The sequence below is a fragment of the Brassica napus genome, chromosome C6 (genome assembly GCF_020379485.1).
Source record: "Brassica napus cultivar Da-Ae chromosome C6, Da-Ae, whole genome shotgun sequence".
In the NCBI taxonomy this organism is placed as follows: domain Eukaryota; kingdom Viridiplantae; phylum Streptophyta; class Magnoliopsida; order Brassicales; family Brassicaceae; genus Brassica; species Brassica napus.
This window is the reverse complement of record NC_063449.1, coordinates 41,443,817-41,468,369: the sequence shown is the minus strand read 5'-3', so window position 1 is coordinate 41,468,369 and position 24,553 is coordinate 41,443,817. Positions and strand designations below refer to the sequence as shown.

Sequence of the window (24,553 nt, the reverse complement as noted above, 5' to 3'; positions counted from 1 at the left end):
TTTATTACATTTTATTTATATAAAATATTTAATTTACTATGAAAGTTTATTTATATTTAAATGAATGTGATTTTTTTATTTATGATAATTTCAATAAAATAATCCATTAATTATATTGGTTTGATATTGACTGAAATTATTTTGTAGTAACTAAACCTACAAAATAAATTATTCTTATTTTTATTTTTTCATTAATTATTTGATTTATCAAATAATTTGAAAGAAAATTAATAAAATGTTACTAAAAATATCAGACCTAATGTTTTATATTGTTTGGGTAAAAATCAATTATTCTTTTGTTTAAAAATAAAGATAGTAATATAATATTGCGTCGGTAATTTCTCGAAATTTTTTGAGGAAATGGTTTTTGTAAGGATCACGAATTACTCTGTTTTTTTTGTAGTGGTTGTAGGTAAAGAAAGAATGGAAAACTTTGAGAAGAAGGCACTCAGTTACGTGGAAAAGAGAATGATTAAACGGAAGTGCTAGGAAATATAAAATGATGTGAGAAACCTTTTTTAGTTAATTTAAAGGTATTCTGAGTTTATGAAAATGTCCAGACTAATCTTCGTACATAAATATACTCTCTTTCCAAAACATAATTTCATATACACGTAGCCACCTGAATTTAGTGTTGTGAGGTTACTTTGAACCAAATTGCTTAACAATCCAATGTCGCCTACCAATAGACAACCACAGGTTTGTGGGAAAGATTTTAAGAAAAATAATTTAGATGAAACGTGAAAAATGTTTGAAATGTGAAAATGTTTGTGAAATGTATATGAAAAAAAGATAAAATAGGGTAATTTAAAAATAGAGAAGATAAAAAGGAGGTCAATTAAATTATATTTTGTAATAATTGCTATAAAATTGAATTAATTTTAGTGTTATATATTGAATTATAATTTCATATATACGTTAGATTTGATTTGAACTGTATTTTTTGTAAAGAGAAGATGGAAGACCTGAGAGTAATGTCTGCAATTACGTGGAAAAACTTTGAGAAGAAAGTTTTAAATGATGTAGAAAAGGATTGAAAGATGAGAAGATGTGACCTGGAAGGCTGGAACTATGGCAGGGGAAGATAAATCAAAAATCAATTGATGTAATTTAGAAACACGAAAAATAATCATTTAATGATAGATAAAAGACCAGTTGAACCTAATAATTTTCTTCCCCGCGTTATTGTCCCAATCCCAGCACGATCCACGTCTTTTCCACAGTTTCGAGGGTGAACTTTTCTACTCCGCGTTATTCCCCAACTCCCAGCATGATCGACGTCTTTTCCACAGTTTCACAGGTGGTTGGCTATTGATTATATATATGTGTGTGTGTGTTTTGCTAAGTTTATAACTGCAACAATCCAGTACCTTTAGATACTTGTACATCAGTAATCTCGACATTCTCTTGTCTTCAGCAAGATTCTTATCCAAGTTCAGGTAACTTTTTTTTTCAAGCATATCTCATCATTTTGCGTAATCTCTTTGCTTTTAAGTTTTCAGTATTACGGGAATAAAAAAAAATTTTGAACAACTCAAAAAAATTAAAAAATGTTGGGACTTATAGTTTTTTTTTTTGAAAAAGGGCTTATGTTGGGACTTATAGTTAAACATTTTAAACATTCCTCTAGGGCATCATTTTGGGACCTTTTTTAAACATTTGCCTAGGACATAATTTTGTAACTAAATTAATTTAGATCTGTTTCAGAAATGATAGTAGACGTGATGTTTGGGACTTTATAGTTAGATAGTGCCCTAGCCGTTTGATGCAAAAAAAATAAAAATAATAAATAGTTAGATAGTGCCCTAGTGGAGAACATTCTATAACTGATTTGAATCCAAGTTTAACACTTTTAAATATATATAATATATATGATGCCAAGAAATATAATATATATATATATCTTTTATTTGCAATAACTGTAGAAATATTTTTTAAATTTCTTTATTTATTTTAAGAAACATAGACTCGTTAGATATTTTTCATATCAATAGTTTTCAACAAAAAAGACATTGATTGGAGATATTATACGGAAAATGATGAATACATGTATGAACAATGTGTCACCACATGAACACATATCTGGACAAAAATAATTTAATAAAAGCTATAAAAACTATATGAATCACATTGTGACATCCCTAAACTCTTATATGATGTTGCTAAGACAATTAACATAATTTGATAGCCGTTAAAGTGTATTAAATTTGTAACCCGGTAATTCATGATGATGAATCTTAACATATTTTAACATATTATCTGCTGTTCTTTAATGTATAACATTGCATTTTGAATGTTTGATATATGTGTGTTCATTTTGTTTTTGATCATTTGAATATGCGTTATGATCTGTTTCTCATAAAAAAAATTATTTTGTGATGCCAAATTCTAAAGCCAACAGACTTTTTTGATATCAAAATTATAATTATGGTGTTAACAACATTATATAGTTAGTGTGGTTTTCAGTATATTATGTTTGTTTAGATGTTTGATCATGTAATTGTGTATTGTTCCAGATTAGCTCGAGTATAAAGTCAATGGCGGCTGTTGGATTAGTCTCTCAACTACTGTCGAAATACTCAAGTTCCGATAAGAATGGAACCAACGAACCAAACCTGATTTCTTACACAACCGCTTGTGAAGAAGATCCAGAGCTCAAATCCTTTGGTTCTTCGCTTGACCAACGATTTAGCAAATTGAATCGCTCGCTCACTACAGGAGTCAAGACTGAAAATTTTTCCCTACACGCAGTCAAGTCGGTGTGCGGGTTTCTAGTTGAAATGAACCAAAATTTGGTCGAGAACATTATCGCCAACGTAGATTTATTGAAGAACGAAGAACTAAGGTCTTTGGTCGATCTCTATTATGAGAGTTCCACTAGTACTTTAGATCTATTTAATACAGTGGGGAACTGCACCAATAAAGCAAAATTAAGCATTCTGATCATTCGAATCGCGATCCAACAGTTTGAAAAAGAGTCGATGGACACAGAGATTGGAAGAAACAAGAAGAAGTACGCCGAAACGTTAGAGGAGCTGAATAAGGTCAAAGCTAGGGGGGATCCTTTTGGTGACGAGTTCAAGGATCAGTTGAAGTCTGTACGCGCTGAGCACCTTAAGATTTTAGAGAAGGTCCATGAGCAGGTGATGAAGCTTGATAAACAACAGGGTAAATTAAAGAGAAGGAGGAGATTGACGACTATTTTTTTCTCTACTATGGTTTTGTCTTTTTTGGCCGTAGAGATTTGTTCAAACATAGTAGGCGTACCTCCATTGGTGCAAGGTACTGCGTTTGGGTTGAACCTCCTGATGACACCTTTAGGACTATATCTCAACGAGATGATGAAGAACCGTGAGAAGGATTTGGATAGACAGAAAGAGGTGGTCAATATTATGGAGAAAAATACTAATGTCAACATCCAGTGGACAAATACGATAAATAGCCTAGTCGAGAAGCTTACGACGAGTCTCTCATTGATTTTGGGGTCTATGGAGCTTGCTGTTGTGAAAAGAGAAGAGGAGGCCGCAAAACCTCTGGTGGAAGCAATCCTTAAGGAAGTGGATGCGTTTGCTAGTACAATTCAGGAAGCTGGTGAAGCTGTGGCTAAGTGTATCTCATGTGTCGCTTCTGGGAAACTACAAGTTCTGGAACACATAACCAATTCAATGTCATTGTAAGGGAATAAGAAGTAAACTATCCAACGTATTTATACTTTTATATTAATGTTTGAAGTGTGCGAAACTTGTGTTCTCTTTCCTTTATCAACACCGAATAACCATTTAGGTTTTCCAAGTATCCATTTACCACAAACCGTTTTTACCTGGAGCCATGAGTGAAAAAGAAAGACAATTAATGATTAGGGTTTTTCACTGAAGAAGAACACTTGATGTTCTTTTGTAGATTAGGTTTTTTTTTCCTTGGTTTAAATTAAATTTTAGTTATGATTTTATTTATTTAATTTATTTTGGTTTACTTAACTTAATTTGTTGGTTAGAAAGGTTTTGGTTTAATTGAATTGAAATTATCTGTATTTTATAAATTTCATAATTTAATGGTTAAATCTAGTTTTCAGCAACCAGTTCGGTTAAGTAGAATTTAATTAATCTGTAGCTAAAGAATTATTAAATTTGTCATTAAAATTAAAAAAATCTGCCAAACTCTAATTAAATCTGTGGCCAGAGGATAAAAAAATCTATCAAATCCATATTAAATATGATAAAATTAAGTAAATATGTGGTCAAAGGAGAATACGTCAGTTGAAACCAGTGTTTTTAAAATTGGGTCGGATGCTGAATCGGATAATTTTTGGGTCACGGTTCAATATGGTTCGACCGGGTCAAACATGGTTCAATAATCTAGTTTAATATATTTTTAGTGTATAAATTTAAAAGTAATGTTAGTAAATATGATACATAATTAAAATATAAATGAATTTAAAACATAAAACATTATAAATATAAACTATTTTTTATGTTGATAGGGATAGTTTATAGATTTTTGATAGTTTTAATAGTTTTTATCAGTTTAATAACTCTAAGATCTAACCCGGCTACATGACCGGTTCATGGTCGAACCAATTATTAGCCCAACCCAACTAACCGGTTCATGGTCAAAAATAAGTAAATTGGTGACTGAAGGAAAAACAAATCTATCGAATCCTATATAATTCTGTCAAAATAATTAGGTAGTTATTCAATTAGTGATTTAAAATCAGTTACTAATATTTTGTAATCTATCAAATTTTATAATTTTAAGATAGTTTAAGTTGGTGGATTCTAAAATCTCTGCAGTGTGCATTGGATTTTAAGTTCAATCATTTATTCATGAGATTCCATAAAAAATGATTTGAAATCAATCCAAAATTTTTTTTTAAAAAAAATTGAATAACAGTAGATTTTAAAAACATGATTTAAATCCTTTACTAGATTTTAAAATAAAATTTTTAATCATCATTCAAATAAAAGTGTATTATATTTAGATTTAAACTCTATTAAAATACATGATTAAATAACACCGTCTAATATTTTTTTATTAATGTGTGAAGTGTGCCATGATATCTTGCATATTTCTATTGTTTTATCCATTCATCCATATGCATTTTGATCATATAGATTAGGATTTAGCCATGTTTAGGTTGCATTTTGCATACATGAGTCCTTATCAGGTATTGGAGTACCACATGGAGTTCTTGGAGACACTTGGAGGCATTTGGAGCTAAAAAATGAGTGTTTAGAGTGGTCATTGGGCGAGCAAGGCATGGGAGCGACCAGTCTGGAGCGACACCACCAAGTCGCTCTGATCACCCTACTAGAGCGACCTAACCAGAGCGACAGGGAGAAGTCGCTCGCGGTTTCATCACTCGGAGACGCGAGAACGAGCCCGGAGCGACCCCTCGGAGCGACACAGCGAGGTCGCTCCAGCTGGGAGCGACGTTATGGGAGCGACAGGGAGAAGTCGCTCGTGGTTTCATCACCCGGAGACGCGAGAACGAACCCGGAGCGACCTCTCGCAGCGACACAGCGAGGTCGCTCCCGAAGCCTAGAGCGACTTGTCGGAGCGACGGGCTGAGGTCGCTGCGCGTTTTATTTCTACTCGAACTTGTGATTTCTCAAGGGCCTTTTGGTCATTTCATTATGCACGTTTTTATTTTCTAAACCTATGTTTTAATACTCTAGGAGCCAGAAAAGGGGGATCATCTTTGTTCTTAGAAAAACCACCAAAAACCTTTGGAAAGTCATCTCTTTGAATCAATTGATCAGTTTATTATTGAGAATTCTGTGTTCTTATCTATTTCCTGTGTTTCTCTACATGATTAATCTGAAATCCAACATGGGTTTAAGAGGAATCATGGAGATTAGTGAGTAATCACCTTTTGAACTCATGGGCATAGGGATTAGACCTTGGGTGATCAAGTATCGAACTAAGGATGGCAAATGATCAATCAAACTATCAACCTTAAGCCTAGACACAATTCTAAGCAAGCTCTATGTCTAGATGAATGCTCATTTGCTAACATATCTCAAACATCAAATGTCTTTGGTTGAATAATATGAAAGCAATCATTACTAACAAGTCTATTAGCTATCTTAGCACCTTTAACAACAAATGTCTTTGGCAAAGTATACTAAAAGCCTAAGAGAGTTGTCTCAGGCATTTCATCAAACACCTTTCGGGTGGGAAATGCCTATTGATCAACTTTTGAGTGGCCAACTCAGAAGATGCATTAGGAATACTCTACTAGCAAGGAACAAGAATGATCTACACTAAAACATCCTAGAACTAACCTAATCACCCTTAATCTCCCTAACCCATGAATTCAAAAGGTGATTACTCACTAATCTCCATGATTCCTCTTAAACCCATGTTGGATTTCAGATTAATCATGTAGAGAAACACAGGAAATAGATAAGAACACAGAATTCTCAATAATAAACTGATCAATTGATTCAAAGAGATGACTTTCCAAAGGTTTTTGGTGGTTTTTCTAAGAACAAAGATGATCCCCCTCTTCTGGCTCCTAGAGTATTAAAACATAGGTTTAGAAAATAAAAACGTGCATAATGAAATGACCAAAAGGCCCTTGAGAAATCACAAGTTCGAGTAGAAATAAAACGCGCAGCGACCTCAGCCCGTCGCTCCGACAAGTCGCTCTAGGCTTCGGGAGCGACCTCGCTGTGTCGCTGCGAGAGGTCGCTCCGGGTTCGTTCTCGCGTCTCCGGGTGATGAAACCGCGAGCGACTTCTCCCTGTCGCTCCGATAACGTCGCTCCCAGCTGGAGCGACCTCGCTGTGTCGCTCCGAGGGGTCGCTCCGGGCTCGTTCTCGCGTCTCCGAGTGATGAAACCGCGAGCGACTTCTCCCTGTCGCTCTGGTTAGGTCGCTCCAGTAGGGTGATCAGAGCGACTTGGTGGTGTCGCTCCAGACTGGTCGCTCTCATGCCTTGCTCGCCCAATGACCACTCTAAACACTCATTTTTTAGCTCCAAATGCCTCCAAGTGTCTCCAAGAACTCCATGTGGTACTCCAATACCTGATAAGGACTCATGTTTGCAAAATGCAACCTAAACATGGCTAAATCCTAATCTATATGATCAAAATGCACATGGATGAATGGATAAAACAATAAAAATATGCAAAATATCAACTCCCCCAAACTTGTTCTTTACTTGTCCACAAGTGAACTTTCTAGAATTCATAGGGAGAGAGGTTGAAGGTGGGAGCTCATAGCCAAAAGAAACACCACTAGCAAACACAATTAGCCCACTCTCTTATTACACTCTAGCTTCTCTAGGCCTATCTCAACTCCTTTTGTCCCTACACTCATCATCAAGCATCCACACATTCAAATCTGCCAACTCTCACATTCATTAAGCATAAGATATCAAGTGAATTCTTGCAAATGGTCAGTTGGCCCAAGTCATTTGGTTGGGTAAGGGAAGGCTTTTATTCAAGTGATTCAAGAGGTTCAAAACATATGATCTTTAAGGTGGTTTACTCTCAAAACAAGTAGCCTTGACATTGCACATAATATATCTAAGAAAGGGACCAACTCATGCATACAATGCTCAATCTCCATTGTTCTACCATTTTCTCAAACATATAAGTTACACATTCACTCTCAAATGTCAAACCCAACTCACACCTCTCACCAAAAGATTCTAAAAACATCAGCTCTTTTTCCTTGAAATCTATAAGGAATTTTTCACAACCTCAAAATGTCTCTCAGCTCCTAACAACTTTGCTAACCTTTTTTTTTTTTTTTATTTATTATTCCCTTTTTTTTTTTTTTTTTTAGGTTGGGGGCCAAGATTTTTCAAAACTAGAGCTGGAGGTTCTCTATTTATCCCAATAAATCAATTCACTTGAGCACAAGAATCTATTCTTTTTATTTCTCCCAAATCATGATTACAACGCTCACCCTCCCACCTATAGCTAGACAATAGAGTGTCCAATCCAGCAAAAATGAAGATCAAGCATTATCGTTCCCGATACTCTCAACATTATGCACATGTAAAACTTTCCGAAGAAGGCCTCACTCATCAAACAATGAAAGCTTAAAAGGAAGGAAAGGTTTTGGGAGTGGTCTACCACTAGAGTTTGTAAAAAAGAATGGCATAAAAGATGTGACAACTCAAGTGTATATAGTCATGACTCAGTACGCAAGGGACCATGAGCAAGAAGCATTAAGTTCGTTCAGTTCAAATAAGGTTGTAGTTGGCTTCAAAGACTGAGTTTCAACAATCAACAAGTTTCAGGAAGAGTCTTCAAGGGTCGAAGCATACAAGTGTTTTTGAGAGGTGCATAAGCTATTCAGGTGCAAGTAGTGTTCTTTACAAGGCATTTCAACTCATTGCTCCCAATGCAAGTAAATGCAACCTATATGCTCTAGACTCTCCTAGAAGTGCTAATGATGCAAACTAAATGAATTTTTTTTATGCAAATATATATGTATAATGCAATGCATGAGACTCAAAATCATCAAAGCAAACGTGATCAAATACTTGGTACCTCCCCCAAACTTAAATAACACAGTCTCTGTGTTGTCAAGGAGAGAGAGATACCCAAAAAGAGAAAACTAATATGCAAAAACGAAATGGTATATACAAGGGAAAGTAGTGGGTTACCTTCTATGGAGAATGAGTAGAGGGAGATGCTCCCTCCTCGTCGTCGTCAGGTGGTAACTCTTCAAGGTGCGCATCAGTAAGAGTGTCCATCTCTTCAATGTAGAAGACTTGCCCGAACACAGTTGGTTTCTTCATTTTCTCTTTGATGTCAAAGTGGAGAACATGCCCTTTACCCAAATGGAGATCAATCGTGCCCTCTTTCACCTTAACAATTGCTCCCACTGTAGCTAAGAATGGCCTTCCAAGAATCAATGGGTCCTGAGCCTCCTCACCCATCTCAAGCACCACAAAATCTGTAGGTATCTCATACCTTCCAATCTTCACAGGTAGGTCCTCTAAGATGCCCACATGGTACTTCACTGAACGATCAGCTAACACCAGAGAGAGTTTACACTTCTTGTACTGAGTGAATCCAAGCTTCTTTGCAACAGACAAAGGCATCACACTGACACTAGCTCCCAAATCGCAGAGACATTTCTCAAATACCATAGGTCCAAGAGCACAAGGTAGTGTAAAGCATCCTGGATCCTCTAACTTCTCTGGAACATCAAGCCTTTGGATGATGGCACTGCACTCATGGGTAAGAATCATCATGCTTTCCATTTCCTTCTTCTTTTCAGCTACAACATCTTTCAGGAACTTGTTGTATTGAGGAATCAACATGAAAGCATCGATGATAGGCATTGCAACCTGAGCTTCAGTCATTTGCTTGTCAAACAAAGCCTTGTACTTTTCTAGCAGCTGCCTCTTGAATCTACCAGGGAATGGTAGTTTGGGTTCGTAGGGAGGAGGAACAAAAGAATTCTCACTTGCTGGAGCAAGAACTTCACCATCTTTCACTGTTTTCTTCGCTTCCCCAACCTTTCCTTTACCCTTGGCTTCCACAATCTTCTCCAAGATTTCATCATTGATTTTCTCATCAACAATCACCACTTCATCATCTAAGTTGATGGCCACCTCCTCACCTAGTTTCTCAGCATCTCTGGTGAGGGTTGTAGGAGGTAACTGCTTACCACTCCTAAGGGTGATAGCTTTGGCCTCCTTGGGGTTTTGGTCAGATTTTCCAGGTAGAGATCCTTGCTGGCGAGTCTGGTGAGTGTTCATGGAAGCAAACTGATTCTCTAAATTCTTGACTGTAGAAGCAAGATGTGAAAACTTGTTGTTGAGCTCATTGTAGCTCCCATCAATCTTGGAATGAAGGTTCTTCAACTCATAACCAACATGCTTCTCACTTCTAGTATGAGACTTTTAGATTTGTTTCAGCAGGGTGTTAGTGCTGCTCTCTTGAGGAGCAGGGGAGCCAGATGAGGGGTTTTGCTGAGGTTGATAGCTGCCTTGCTGGTTGTTTCTAGGCGGATAACCACTCTGTTGGTTGTTGGGATAGGATTTCTGTTGGTAGTTGTTGTACTGAAAGTTGGGCTCTTTTTTGTACCAGCTACCATTGTTGTTGATGAAACACAACTCTTCCTGACCTTCCAAACCCTCAACCTCATGGACAACAGGTGGTGTATCTTGGCTTGGGTTACCAACAAAGTGCAGCTGCTCTTGTGTGGCTTTATCAGCAAGGAGGATGTCTATCTTATCCTGTAGAGCTTTCAACTCCTTCCTCGTCTGCTTATCATCTGTTCGGTTGTTTCTGTCGTGGTCTCCACTGTAAACTGCATCACTCTTTACCATGTTGTCAACCAGCTCCTCTGCATCTTCCTCAGTTCTCCCCAAGAAGAACCCATTGCTAGCTGTATCCAGTATGGCCCTGTACTTAGGAAGAGCACCACGATAGAATGTGCTCAGTAAGCTCTCCTTAGAGAAACCATGGTGTGGGCATTGAGCTTGGTAGCCCTTGAATCTCTCCCAGGCTTCACTGAAGTCTTCTAAGTTCTTCTGTTGGAAACTGGAGATCTCATTTCTCAACTTAGCAGTTCTTGAGGATGAGAAGAATTTCTCCAAGAATGTTCTTTTGCACTCATCCCAAGTAGTGATAGAGTCGCTGAGTAGAGACTTCTCCCACTGACGTGCCTTATCCCCCAAAGAGAAAGGGAATAACTTCAGCTTTAAGGCATCCTCTGACACACCATTGGTTTTTGACAACCCACAGTAGCTGTCGAACCTGTCCAAGTTATCGAAAGGGTCTTCTAAAGCCAAGCCATGATATTTGTTGTTCTCGATCACGTTGAGGAGTCCTGACTTGACCTCAAAGTTGTTGGCTGCCACAGCCGGTGCTCGGATTCCTAGTCTATGACCAAGAATGTTGGGCCGGTCATAAGTACCAATGGGTCGAGCTGCTCGCGGTTGGTGTTCTGCCCCTTGCGGTGGATCTGCCATATCAATATCCAATCTCTGCAAGTGGGCTTGTTGTTCTTCTTCTCTTCTAGCTCTAGCACACTCCCTCTCGAAAGCTCTGATGTCTGCTACTATTGGAACTAGGTTTGATGGACCCCTGCTCCTCAAGTTCATACACCTGAAAGTTAAAGGTAGGTGAAGAAGAAGAATCAGTAACAAAAAAAAAATGACTTAGTCTCAAGTAAGTGACTAAATCTCAATGTTCAATCTACTCAGAATTTGGCAACGGCGCCAATTTGATGTTAGGAGTTTTCAAGGCTCCTAAGACAAATGTTGTAGTATAGTGATTGTCGAACCAGTTCTGAGGGATATCAAAGCACTGAGAATGCAAGTACTCACTTAATCTAAGTGCAACCAATGATTTAGATGGGTTTTAAACTACTACTAATACTAGAAAGCAATAACAAAATGATACTTTCTTGACTAAGGGAAAAGAGAACTCATGGGCATAGGGATTAGACCTTGGGTGATCAAGTATTGAACTAAGGATGGCAAATGATCAATCAAACTATCAACCTTAAGCCTAGACACAATTCTAAGCAAGCTCTATGTCTAGATAAATGCTTATTTACTAACATATCTCAAACATCAAATGTCTTTGGTTGAATAATATGAAAGCAATCATTACTAACAAGTCTATTAGCTATCTTAGCACCTTTAACAACAAATGTCTTTGGCAAAGTATACTATAAGCCTAGGAGAGTTGTCTCAGGCATTTCATCAAACACCTTTCGGGTGGGAAATGCCTATTGATCAACTTTTGAGTGGCCAACTCAGAAGATGCATTAGGAATACTCTACTAGCAAGGAACAAGAATGATCTACACTAAAACATCCTAGAACTAACCTAATCACCCTTAATCTCCCTAACCCATGAATTCAAAAGGTGATTACTCACTAATCTCCATGATTCCTCTTAAACCCATGTTGGATTTCAGATTAATCATGTAGAGAAACACAGGAAATAGATAAGAACACAGAATTCTCAATAATAAATTGATCAATTGATTCAAAAAGATGACTTTCCAAAGGTTTTTGGTGGTTTTTCTAAGAACAAAGATGATCCCCCTCTTCTGGCTCCTAGAGTATTAAAACATAGGTTTAGAAAATAAAAACGTGCATAATGAAATGACCAAAAGGCCCTTGAGAAATCACAAGTTCGAGTAGAAATAAAACGCGCAGCGACCTCAGCCCGTCGCTCCGACAAGTCGCTCTAGGCTTCGGGAGCGACCTCGCTGTGTCGCTGCGAGAGGTCGCTCCGGGTTCGTTCTCGCGTCTCCGGGTGATGAAACCGCGAGCGACTTCTCCCTGTCGCTCCCATAACGTCGCTTCCAGCTGGAGCGACCTCGCTGTGTCGCTCCGAGGGGTCGCTCCGGGCTCGTTCTCGCGTCTCCGAGTGATGAAACCGCGAGCGACTTCTCCCTGTCGCTCTGGTTAGGTCGCTCCAGTAGGGTGATCAGAGCGACTTGGTGGTGTCGCTCCAGACTGGTCGCTCCCATGCCTTGCTCGCCCAATGTCGATACTTGATCACCTAAGGTCTAATCCCTATGCCCATGAGTTCTCTTTTCCCTTAGTCAAGAAAGTATCATTTTGTTATTGCTTTCTAGTATTAGTAGTAGTTTAAAACCCATCTAAATCATTGGTTGCACTTAGATTAAGTGAGTACTTGCATTCTCAGTGCTTTGATATCCCTCAGAACTGGTTCGACAATCACTATACTACAATATTTGTCTTAAGAGCCTTGAAAACTCCTAACATCATGCCATAGACTCATGTTATATGTTTGAATAATGGTTGGGCTTTACGGCTTATTGTACTTTAATTTTGTAAAGTCGGCCATATCCATATATGATAGGATTGGTTTATATATCTTGTTATTATATATCTTGTTATATAAAGTGGAATACGTTCACCATAAACATTGATACTAGATCAGAACAGCAATTTCTGTAGATTTTGGTTCTTTCCACTCACTTGTATTTTGATGTTGATTCATATTTTTCTGTGTTTTAATAAGATAACTAATAGCTTATATAGGATAATTCTTATTTACATTAAAGATTCGACCGGTGATCATTCTGGAAACAAAAAGAACGAATAAAAAATGAATGTAGAAAAATAAAATAATAGGAAAATTTTTTTTTGTTATTTTTTTAAATTAAACAAAGAATAATTTTTTTTTACTAAAAAAAAGAATGAGACGAAATGAAAAGTAAAAACTATTCCTTGTAAATAATAATTTTTTTTGGAACGTTAAGAAATGAATTATTCTTCGTCATTCCTTAGTCACCATTCATATCCTAAAATAATGATAGTTAACAAACATCAAGATAATGATGTAGTTTTTCAAAATCCTTAGCTATTTAGGATTTCATGGTTGTATAAATACAGGCGCTTTACCACGCATATCAATAACACATTCTATTCATTCTATACACATTCTATTGCCACACATATCAACCAATTTTTAGTTCATTGGAATTTAAGACATGTTTTTATTAATTGCAGTTTTATAGGACATGTTTTTTACTTGTCTTAAGAATAATGAAAATATAAAACAATTATCATTATTTTTACTAAAGTATGTTTTTTTTTCGTTTTTTGAAAACTACGAAAGTTTGTTCTTTATTTGTGACATCTATACTAGAGGCTAGAGATGCTATATTTTGTGTTGATCTCTATCCAAATTTAATTCATTTAATATCAGATCCCTTTCTTTTTTTCTTGTATTTTTTATTATTTTACATTTTATATTAATTTGATTTTTTTTTAACAACAAACTGCTATTCTATTATTCAAACTTGAGGTGATCTGGGTAACCAGACCGGAATAGAACAACTAATAAAGCACAAAGATCTATAAAAAGAACGGGCATTCCTAGTTAGCAAATCAAAAATTCCCTTTTGCATCATTGGGAAGTAGTTGATTTTGAAGTCCGGAAAGCATATCTCGAGAATTTGAATGACCTCCAGCTCGGTTGAGAAATTTGGCCACGCTTGTGGATCCACTATCATTGCAATCAGGTTTTTGCAATCCGTCTCAAATCTCTAACATGTCGAGTGTTGTAGCATACTCTCCATTGCCCATCTTGACGTTTCCAGTTCGGAATGTAGTGCTGTCTCACGCCTCCTTAAGTTCGTTGTCCCCATAAGTTGGATCTTCCCCATGCCATCCTTCCACACCCATCCAATTCAACTGAATTGATTCGTAGAGGTCCATGAACCATCCACCGTATAAATATTACCCAAGCTTAAAGCTTGTGTTTCTTCGACAATATGTGCATGTGAAAAGCATGTATAGAATCCTTTGCATTGTATTAGGTCTGGCACTCACTCTCTGCATATCTGACTAATTCTAATGGATCTTTATCTATACCTTTGAATAGCTTATCATTCATGGTTTTCCAAATGTATCAAATTATCTAAGGATATGGGTCTCTATCATTTTCTGGCTCAATAATATTATTCTTCCTCCAAAATAGATAGTCAATGTTGGTGTAAATACTTGAGGTAGAGAAAGTTTGAGAGCTTGACGGTGTTGATGATAATGTCCTTGCTTGTAACGCAGATGTTGATTTTTTTGTTTAAAAAATAGTATTGTGTTAAAAAAATGTTTTGATAATTGGAGTTTATCACGTAATGTGGCAAATGCGTGTTTCATTGTTCCAAGTGCAACGCATTCTGTTTTCAAAGTTTCCACCCTCTCTGCTTCTTTTTTTTTTTTTTTTTTTTTTTGAGAAAGGGCTTCTCTGCTTCTTCTTCTTCCACAAAGTTTATACATCTCAACGTTGTAACCAACTCGAGAACGTGAAGATGATAATTAGCATTCAGACGGCGATGGATCTGATCGTTGCCGGTTTCTCTCTGATGTTCGGATTTGGATTCTATGCTCTCATCGTCTCTGTCCTCTGCTTCGTCTCTTTCCTCCACCATGTCAGAGCCGCTCCTCCTAGCGCCTCCGTTTTAATATCTAGCCGGAGATAATTCGTAAGAAATTTAGTAAGAAAAAAAGATAATTTGTAAGAAATGTTTCTTTATTTTTTTCCACGCATTAGCCACATGTTCTTATCCATGGTTATTAAAAACAGTAGGCCCAGGTCCCTATGCACGCCGCTTTGATGGATCTCATCCGCTTCAACTCCGCCGTTCAGCCTTCCTCCTCCTGAAGCAGATCTTCTCCTCCGACATGCTCCTGATGAGGACTGCTCCTGCCCCGTCACTCTTCAGGCCTCCTCCCGACCCACCACCGTGTGGCCACTTCCATGGATCTCTTCAGCTTCAGCCCAGTTCTTCAGTCTCCAACCCTATAAAGCAGGTCTCCTCTCCCATGGCTCCGGTGGTGACTGCGTCTCCTCCATCGCCACTCCATCTACCGCATTCTCCGTTGCGACTCCGTCTTCCTCCAGATCTACCGCCGCCGTGGTCGTGTGCTACTGTGCCGTTTGAATCTCTCTCCCCGCCGGAACCACCGGACCCTTCCGACGCTTCCTTAAGCCTCGTCATTCATCGGCTCTTTGACACACCATTCACCTTTTCTCAAGCATCTTTCAACATTCCAAATCTGGCTAGTGATGTATGCAGTGTGATTTTTAGCCGACTTGTTGTTTGGAGACGTCACTGTTCTTCTCTTACTTGTGTTGGTTCGCTTACTCTCCCGTTTATTATGGTTTGTCTCCTCTCCTCAATCTCAGTTTGTTCTCTTGTAGAATGGTCTGAGAGGTTTGTTGTGTATGTAGCACCAGATTTGTCGGTTATGGACTTAGATTACAATGTTCCATTGAACTTTGTTTCATTTGGTTCTACCTCTATGCCTGTTGATGGCTCTCAGGTCGCCTTAGTGCGATCTTCTACTGCAGTATGCAGTCTCCTTAGTGTATTCAGTCCAGCTCTGGGTGCTGTGATTAATTCGTGTTATCTTTCTTGGTGGCAGATTGAAGGAAAACTCGTTGATACGCTTATCCCGGTGAATCGGGTTATGGAGGAATTTCATTACCCAATGGATTCCTTTGTGGAGCAGTTTCTTTTCCCAATATTTCTTTCTATGTGGAGTGAATTGGATGGCCAAGCGTCGCTAGTATTGCAAGGATCTTCCTCCTGGCTGATGCTCTTCTCTGCCTTTGTTGCAGTGTTTGTGACATTTGAGGTTACACGGTATGCAATTATTCAAGAAGATTATGAGATCTTTCTATTTTTTATGGTCTCTTGTAATGTTGTGTATCGTCAATCTATCTTTTGCTTAATCTATGTTTGGTTTGTTCAGCCCTTAGTGGCTTTGATGTACTCTCCTTGTAGAGAAAAACTCTTTTAAATTTCTAATGGAAGCTTGGTTTGAACAAAAAAAGCCACATGTTCTTATCCTTTAAGGCAGTCTAGATCACCAACCAACGAGAATCTTGAACTGGGAATTGGCTGTATTGAAGTTATTCTTTAAACCTCACTAACCCAACCCGGCTGGTTAAAATGTTTCTTTATTAATTAACAAAGAATTTGCTTTTCTAATTATGAAATAATTTGATATAAATACAATAAATCAAAGCAAAAGTAATTAAATCAATATTCAATATCTCTATTTTATAAAATGTAAATTGTTTAATTTGTTCTGCAGTTTTTCAGCAAACCAAAGTCTAACATGTTGTGCGAAGAGATTAAAAGAAAAAAAAATTCTAAATAAATTTTTGTCGACATTTTGATATTTGATCAAAGTTCGAATGGCTAAACCGTACAAATTGTTCTTGCCCACAAAATACAATAAATTTAGAGATAAGTATTACGAAAAGACATGATTAATTCAACACTCATCTCCACGTGAACACTTTTGGAAATGTCAAAATCTTCACTACTGGTCACCATCACATAAGCCTAATCTCTTTGCCGAAGATTTCTACCGTTATAGTGATGCAATTGACATAACTCAGCCATCTCCATCATGAAGTTTCGACTTTAATAAGAATGTTATACCGTTTTGACACCTTGAGCAGTTGACCGTCTGAGAATAATGGTAAAATCTAAACCTGAGCTAGTCATTATTTTTAGAGCATCTCCAACTCCACTCTATAATTTACTGCAAAATAGAGTGGAAAATAGAGTGATGAACAAACAAAAAATTCATTAGAACCCTGTATGCTTGAAACAACAATATTTTCGGATAATAACCACATGCACCATGCACCTAAATGGACTACAGGCTCCTATAATACAGAGACCGGGAAAATAGAAGCCAAAGTGATTCCCAACCGACCATTTCTGTTAGTCTATGTTGTGGGATTCAATTGCTAAGCTTAGTAAAAGTGCTAGTGAGAAGGAAATGCATACCCGTTTGAGTTCTGTCATTTTTGCTCTCGGTGTTGATAAGGATCACTGGCCTTTTATGTATACGTGTCAATATGGTATGACATGCTTTTGTAATTAGTCAGTGAAAGAAGCAGAAAATCTGGGATATAGAATGAGAATTTGTTTTGAAAGTAAGGTCTGTCGTGGTAGCGTGTCTAAGGAGGAAATTAAAGTTCTTGTTTAGTTTGGAATACTGAGTTGTCTTCAAGTTATATTTTACATTTTAATTTTATTTTGAAGTAAATACTAAATATTGTTTGAGGCAATCTATATTCTCAGATTTCAGGTTTCAGCTATATTGCAAACTCGAATCAGACTCCTTAGTTCGAACAAGCTCATATTCCATTGGTATTGGTCTTGTTCACGAGAGAGTTCAAAGATTGAATACATGGCCGACCCTGAAATTTTAGGGACTATAAACATTTATTATAAATTTTAGTATTATCTGAATAATTTTGAGGCTGTAAAGATATTTGTATACTGACTCCTTAAAATCTAAGAGGTAAAACCAATGTTTTCATTAAACTACGTCGAGGACCTGTTCTGGTTGAATAGTGAGGATAAACACAAGGGTTTAAATTCTGCCATTTTCATCCTCTTTTAAGTTTTGGGATGCTTTTGGTGACTTGAAACTAGAACTCCATAATCTTAATAATTGGTGGTTGCCTTTTGTTAATCTTTTCCTTGGCTGTCATTTTCGAACAGCAGTGGAAAGTGTGCAGAGGCCATTTGTTTAATTGAAATGCTTGGTTCTTGGCCTTTCCTCGTTTGGTTCTACGGTTTTCTTGAAGTTGAAATTTGGTAGACCAAGTCCAATGTGTTGTGCATTTTCCGGGTCTTAATCTCTCACAATTTTGTGGGTCACTAGAATTAGATTGGACGACCTCTCACAATTTTGTGGGTCACTAGAATTAGATTGGACGACCCTTCTTTCATTATCATCTACCTGTTTATTGCTTCTGCACGTGCATGGTGGATTTGAGATTACAGTCTCGAAAGTGACTTGAGAATCACATCTACGTGAAGGCGGTCCTCTCTTAGCAAGCTGCCAGCTAAAAAATCTTTGTTGTTTTCTACTCTCAATTCAATGTGCCTCAATAAGTCTAATAACTTTTCAGTCATTTTCCGAGACTTAAAATGTATATTGATTACAAGTTACAGTTATGCATCATGCTATCTCAAAGTATTGATCCATCATCGATTGGCTCTGTTACTGAGCTTTTGACTCTCAGTTGAAAATATCTCTAGTAGTAGAAACTCTTACTCTTCTTATACATTTAGATTTATTTAGAATTGACACTGGGATTTATAGAACTTGAAACAATTACGGTTTAAAGGTCAAATGTTCCGTAGAATATATGTTTTTGGACAATATAGAGCCAAATAATCGATACATATTAACTATTTAAAATTTGAGGGTTAAACGTTGGCCATGTATTTACAGTTGTGAACAAGAAGCTACATGGTTCTTACTGTGTTAAAAAGGTGAGAATAATATCACAAACAGGTTCTTTTTTTGGATATTCTATAACTTCCTGATGTAAAATACTATTTGATGAATTTTTGGTTATGTAAAGTTTTGTGAGAGTTGATAATGACATATCTTGAGTGATTGTAAGTTGTTATTTTTAGAAAAAGAATCATGTTAAGGCATTGAAAGCAGAAACTCATTTTTAACAGGCAAAGCTATGGTGTGGTAGCTATTTTGGGGCCACGCCTAGTAAAACCTTAGAAACTCTTGTTTTGTCATCGACCTCTTTGTTTTATTCAAAACTCAAATCATTTGGATCTGAACTTGTTTGAATGAATATGTAGTTCGTGTACATGTTTTGCTTTTTTCAATGGCTATGGATTATTGAAATGTTCCCTTTTTGTGTTAGAACGGAGTATGTGCAGAAAAGGTAGATATTATTAGCATAGCTCCAAGGCAGATAAAGTTACAGGAACGGGATTTGCTTTAAGCAAAAACATAATCCTGTTAAAGAAAGCGATGCAATTACACATAAATATCAAATGAAAGTAAACAACTACAACGTCTTGATTCTGATATTTTTTTCCCTTTGCATTGGATATAGCAATAGAAACTAAAACCATGTATTGAGGAGTCTTATTTGGTTTTGCTCGCCTTGCCTCTACTTTGAACACGACTAGTTGTAGTGGTTCTTGTTCTAGCCTTGAACTCAGATTCCTCTTCTTCGTCGCTGAACTTTTCACAAGCCCTGTTCTTTGTCTGGTGACTGACTTGTTTGGCATTGCTCTTCTTTGCAGCTGCATGATTCTTGGGGTTCCTTGGATGCTGAGTGCTAGGCCATGAAGATGCATCAGAAGTCATCGAATCATCGCTCCCATTTTCACTACTATCATCATCACCATCCCCATCATCATCGACCTCTTTTCCATTGAAATCATCATCATCATCATATTCTTCATAGACAACCTCAGAGTGATGGTTTCCATGGAAGGTGTCTTCTATGTACATAGTCCATCCTGATTCACAACTACTCTTCTCCTCAGAACCTCCTCTTCTTGGAGACTCCATTGCCAACACAAAAATAGTTTAGCTTAGCTTCTTCTTTTTTGAAAAACGTTACGTACCTTACAGCTTGTTCCCAATCTCTTTACCCTCTGATATAGCCTCAGTGTCTTTTGTTTCTGATATTTTTTTCTTGTGTTTTAGAATCAGGAAAAGCTGGAGCCTATTGAATCACTCTTATAATTGAATACTAGGAGTGTGTATCACCACATGGCAATTCTAAGACCATTGTTTTCCCTCAATTGAAGAACTACAAGACAAGCTATTTTCAGATATAGTAGATATGAAGGAGAAAATGTTAGTAAGCGAATTCTTGAAATGAAGAATAGTACAGTTTCTCTATAAGAAATTTAATTCTCTTTACCACTTTCTTTTATAGAGATATATCTATAGGGAATCGAATGTTATAGTAGTTCCCAAAACACGGTTCAAACAACACAAACCGTAGAAGAGACAGAATACATCAATACCCACCAACCCAGAGTTATCTGTTTTGAACTCTCTCCCATTAAGTGAGGTGTATAAGCAATGCTCATTGGTTAACACTTACCCTTTTTTATTGATAATAACTACATGATAGGATAGACATAACATTTACTAGTTTTTACTTCACTCTCTCTCATTCACTAAGTTGCAATCAATCCCACAACAATAAAAAGATTCAGCTTTTTTTAGGTTGAAATAAGATGAGACCCACTCAACAAACAAGAAGGAATATGAAAACCTATTTTCTTAATTAGGTTAGGAGCTGTTCCTCTTCCTCATTCCTTTAATACTCTTCTTTTTTCTCAGTCCTGTCTTGGTCATAAAAAGTGTTGCAGCCTTTTGGTTCCTCTCTCCTCTCTCTCTCTCTCTCTCTCCCAAAGTATAGAGTTTCTTTTTTCTTTTTCTTTTTCTTTTTCCATTGAAGGTAACCCAACTGGATTTACTGACTGTCTTTTTATTCTTGAGGAAAAGGACAAAACATAGATTATTAAATTACTTCCAACTTCTTGTTTATGCTTTCACCTTTTACATTTTTTCAGTCATTTGGATTTCATATTGGTTACAGCTAAGCAAAATCAAGTGGGAAGAAACCATCTATAACGTTATAAATGGGTATGGTGTTGTAGTAGGACTTTGACCCTTCTTGTTAACCATTCAAGTAATTCAGTTTTTGGACTTTATGAAAATTTGATCATCATAGTACAAATAATAATACGCATTGTGGGTCTCATGAATGGATGCATATTAGGATTTATTAGAATTGTACACATCGTTAATGCCTCCAATTGCTTCTTTTTTTTTGGGAGACTCATTTGTATTTTCTCATGTGGGTCTTTGTACTATCTTTCATTCATCCTACACGAGTGAGTGTACTGTTTCTCTCTAATAATAATATATTTATTTCATTAGTAATGGGATTAAGCTGACAGTACTTTTGGCCAATATATTAGATAATTTAGAAATATTACATGATTTGATATTCAAGTACTTTTGGATTCGCTTCTCTTTCACTCTCATATGTATATAGATGGGTTCTAGAATATTACTTTCTTCACTTGTTAGTATATGATGAGTCTATGAACTTAGAACTAATATACTAAATAGGTTTCTCAAAAATGAATTAGTAAATGCCATGTTGCTTGGTTGCTGGTAAAGAAGAAAGTGGGTATGTCCCTTAGCACCAAACTTTTTTGCTTTGCTTTGAATGCCTGCTTTTGTCAGGTATACTTCCCCATGGATTCATTTGTCTCTTACTCATAAGTCTCCCATGTGAAATTATTAAATTATTATTGGATGTGTGTATACACTTTGGAAACTTCTCTCATTTAAATTAGACACACCACTATACTTCTTCAAGCATTTTTCATGATTTGGTTGCCATCTTAGATAAGATGACAAAAATCTCTGCTGTAACATCATACCTTTCGATTAGATTTCTCGGCCCATTTTTTTTGTTTTCTTTCTCTTCTGTAAAAGTGCAATAATTGAATACTGGTTTCGAATTTTTTTTTTCTTTTACTGTATTCATATATAAACCTCTAACAAAAAGTAATAATAACTCAGCTAAAAATGAAAACATGAAGAAGTTAAGACCCATGGAGAGATTGTGAAAGGACATCTCGCTTTATAATAAGTTCATAAACGTCAAGTCAATTACGCTCGAGTCTTTGGTTAGATTAATAGATTAAGACGGATTTTATTATGTTAGGTTTTATTTTTATATTATTCATGCGGGTCTCACAAGACCACCAATTAAATCACTGAAGTTTACGTTTTTGGCGCTCCTAGAATTTAAGATTCTAAACTACGGTAAAAGTAGTTCACGTATATGTGTGGGTCATGACAAAGGTTTGAAGGTAAAATACATTACAGAAGAGAAAGGTCGGCAACATCTGTCAGAAACAACATTGAGGATAGGAATGGCAATTGGGACAACCCGCCTCGCCGTGGCCCGCCCCGCTGCGGTCTCTATCTCTGGCGGATCTTTGCGGGTCAGCCCGCCGTAACCCGCGGTTCCTAAACCTCTACCCAAACCCGCCCCATTTGCTACATAGGACTTTGCGGTCCGGCCCGCGGGTAGTAAAAATGCAGTCCTCATTAGTTCTCGTCTTCTCATTGACCTTGAGACATCTCAGAACTCATCGCAAATCAAACAGTTCTCAGAAAGACAGAAAAAAAGAATGGAAGTGATGAGCTTAACTGCTCCATCTTCGCAAAGAAAATTCACTGGCTGCTTCTTAAGCGCACCAACAAGCCCACGAAGAATCACAGAGTGGTACAGAGAGTACGAGGAAGAGGCAAAAAGAAACTTCTCCGAACGTTCTTTGATTCCTTTCGATTGGGAAGAGAATCAAGGCAGTCTGAGGAAGATCACTGACAATGAAGAAGACACTTTTGATGATAAACAAGATAGATGAGACATGATATTAGCCTACACGGTTTCTTTGGTTTCTCTACTAAAGAATGAAAATGTAATATTGAATCAGTCTGATTCCAATGACAATTAATAGTAAAACTTTAAAACAATCAAAGTTTCAAACAAAACAGTTCATACATAAAAAAAAAAACCAAAACTGATAACTTTTTGTCACTAAAGTCTACAACCATCATGTTTCAAGTCAACTAGTCAAGTCAAACAAAGCAAACGAACTCTTGAACTCAATACTGTAAGTCTGTAACTTAGTAGCAGATTGTAAATTTGTAATCTAATTACAGTATAGAATGGCGAGTGATATAAATAACATGCAAAGATTTAACTTTAACTTGTGTATACTGAGAGGAAGAAATCATATACATGTGTAGATGGTAGATGGTGATAGATCGAGGAAGAGGTGAAGCTACAGTGGTAGATGGAGTAAGAAGAACGAGGAAGAAGAGAAGCTATGGTAGTAGATCGAGGAAGAAGAGAAGCTCTGGTGGTGCTCTCTACGAAAAGAAGTATGGTTGTAGACCAAAGATGAAGAGAAGGTACCGATGAAGAAGATAAGGCCCGGTGGTGACCTTAGTCAACGGGTGGAAGAGAAGATCAAGAATTTCCTCTACAGTCGCCATTTCTCACCTTTTTCGTCAGTGAGCTGAACACCAAACGTCTCTGGTGAAGAAGACATGCGGGTCCAGAATGGCCCGCAAACCCGCGTCGACCCGCCCCGCATTGACCCATACCCGAAATTGACCAACCCGCAAGACCCGCAAGATCTCGGGCCTAAGATATGTAAACCCAAACCCACCCCGCAGTGGGACTTTACGGGTTAGGCCCGCGGGCTAACGTACCAATTGCCATCCCTAATTGAGGATGTGAAGATTAATTCTCAAGCCATCTTTTGGCTAACATTAAAGGTTTCTCAGCATATCATAAGCAAAATCTTTAATTTTCTTTTCTTAGAGTTAGAATGAATGTAAAATAAATCAACTCAAAATATTTTTACAATAGGGCATCTCTGTTTTGAAACGTATCAACTAAGCCAAAGGTTTTGGTTTTGATGAATACTTGATATCATCTTGAAGCAATGCACTGCAAACTTCCATAGCTTTTCTCATATCTAGTTCTTCCCATAGCTTGAATCGAAGAAATCTTGTTTGCAATTTGCTGATCTATAGCTTGCCTTAGGCAAGACGGAGCCTGTTGATGTTCTTCGGTTCTTCATGTCTTCTTCCATTACGCTCACTCCAAAGTGAATGTACCGTTGCATGAAATACATATCAAAGTAGAAAGAGGTTGGTCTTCTCGCGAAATTTTCCATCAAAATTTCTAAGACATGACTCAATTGGTTCGAGTAGGTTGTACCAAGGAGTTTTGTAGTTAATCATGGTTTAAAATAATTAGCAATCCAATACTTGTTATTTCGTCTGGTGTATTGCCGCACCAGAATCAAATAATAAAATGCATTTCAAAGAGATTATGGAGTAGAAGTACGATCACAAATAAATAGGATTTTCAAGAGATATAAAGACCATTTTAAGTACCACTTAAGTACTTATCGATACCATTTTATTAAAGTGTTCACCCTAGCCTCTTTTCTCTCTAGCACAGAACCCAAGGAGCCGCATCTCTCGACGCCGGCGGTGGTTCAGCTCGCCGGCGTCGCCATTCATCTCCAGTCATGTCTCCAGTCACCGTCTTCAGCAACTTCGTCACTTCTCTGTTCACTTCTCTGTTCATTTTCTTCGTCGTCGGTGCTGTAGATGGGTTATGTGGCTTGGTCTCAAGCACTACTCAGAAGAACACCGGTGGACTTGTCGTCAGC

General features: G+C 37.2%; 4 protein-coding genes and 1 non-coding gene across 6 annotated transcripts; 4 read left to right on the top strand and 1 right to left on the bottom strand.

Annotated features, from left to right (window-relative positions):
- The first annotated feature begins 259 nt into the window (after positions 1-259).
- On the top strand, positions 260-3,787 carry LOC106405269 (UPF0496 protein At5g66660-like). Its single transcript, XM_048761077.1, has one exon. The coding sequence runs from the start codon at positions 2,538-2,540 to the stop codon at positions 3,675-3,677; it is 1,140 nt and encodes a 379-aa protein (XP_048617034.1). The 5' UTR covers positions 260-2,537; the 3' UTR covers positions 3,678-3,787.
- A 6,642-nt stretch (positions 3,788-10,429) lies between these two features.
- LOC125589352 lies at positions 10,430-10,536 on the top strand. Its single transcript, XR_007325540.1, has one exon. It is a non-coding gene; the product is annotated as a small nucleolar RNA R71 (small nucleolar RNA).
- A 3,730-nt stretch (positions 10,537-14,266) lies between these two features.
- Positions 14,267-15,289, top strand: LOC106404666. Of its 2 annotated transcripts, none has more exons than XM_048761817.1 (2): positions 14,267-14,959; positions 15,049-15,289. In XM_048761817.1, the coding sequence occupies exon 1, from the start codon at positions 14,600-14,602 to the stop codon at positions 14,942-14,944; it is 345 nt and encodes a 114-aa protein (XP_048617774.1). In that variant the 5' UTR covers positions 14,267-14,599; the 3' UTR covers positions 14,945-14,959; positions 15,049-15,289. The 2 variants fall into 2 exon arrangements, with proteins under 2 accessions (XP_048617774.1, XP_022560163.2); XM_022704442.2 differs by having other exon boundaries at positions 14,350-14,947; positions 15,049-15,278.
- LOC125589275 lies at positions 15,049-16,318 on the top strand. Its single transcript, XM_048761816.1, has 2 exons — positions 15,049-15,626; positions 15,891-16,318. The coding sequence occupies exons 1-2, from the start codon at positions 15,147-15,149 to the stop codon at positions 16,266-16,268; spliced, it is 858 nt and encodes a 285-aa protein (XP_048617773.1). The 5' UTR covers positions 15,049-15,146; the 3' UTR covers positions 16,269-16,318.
- A 2,861-nt stretch (positions 16,319-19,179) lies between these two features.
- LOC106404563 (protein SOB FIVE-LIKE 2) lies at positions 19,180-20,701 on the bottom strand. The gene has a single exon (XM_013845275.3). It carries the CDS (start codon positions 19,827-19,829, stop codon positions 19,398-19,400), a length of 432 nt encoding a protein of 143 aa, XP_013700729.1. The 5' UTR covers positions 19,830-20,701; the 3' UTR covers positions 19,180-19,397.
- Positions 20,702-24,553: the final 3,852 nt, after the last annotated feature.

Bases quoted from the DNA above. Each gene is read 5' to 3' on its own strand.
- LOC106405269 (XM_048761077.1), top strand. From the start codon at position 2,538: ATGGCGGCTGTTGGATTAGTCTCTCAACTACTGTCGAAATACTCAAGT.
- LOC106404666 (XM_048761817.1), top strand. From the start codon at position 14,600: ATGTGGCAAATGCGTGTTTCATTGTTCCAAGTGCAACGCATTCTGTTT.
- LOC106404563 (XM_013845275.3), bottom strand. From the start codon at position 19,829: ATGGAGTCTCCAAGAAGAGGAGGTTCTGAGGAGAAGAGTAGTTGTGAA.
- LOC125589275 (XM_048761816.1), top strand. From the start codon at position 15,147: ATGCTCCTGATGAGGACTGCTCCTGCCCCGTCACTCTTCAGGCCTCCT. The intron at 15,627-15,890 runs GTTTGTCTCCTC...TCTTGGTGGCAG, and splicing joins TTACTCTCCCGTTTATTATG to ATTGAAGGAAAACTCGTTGA.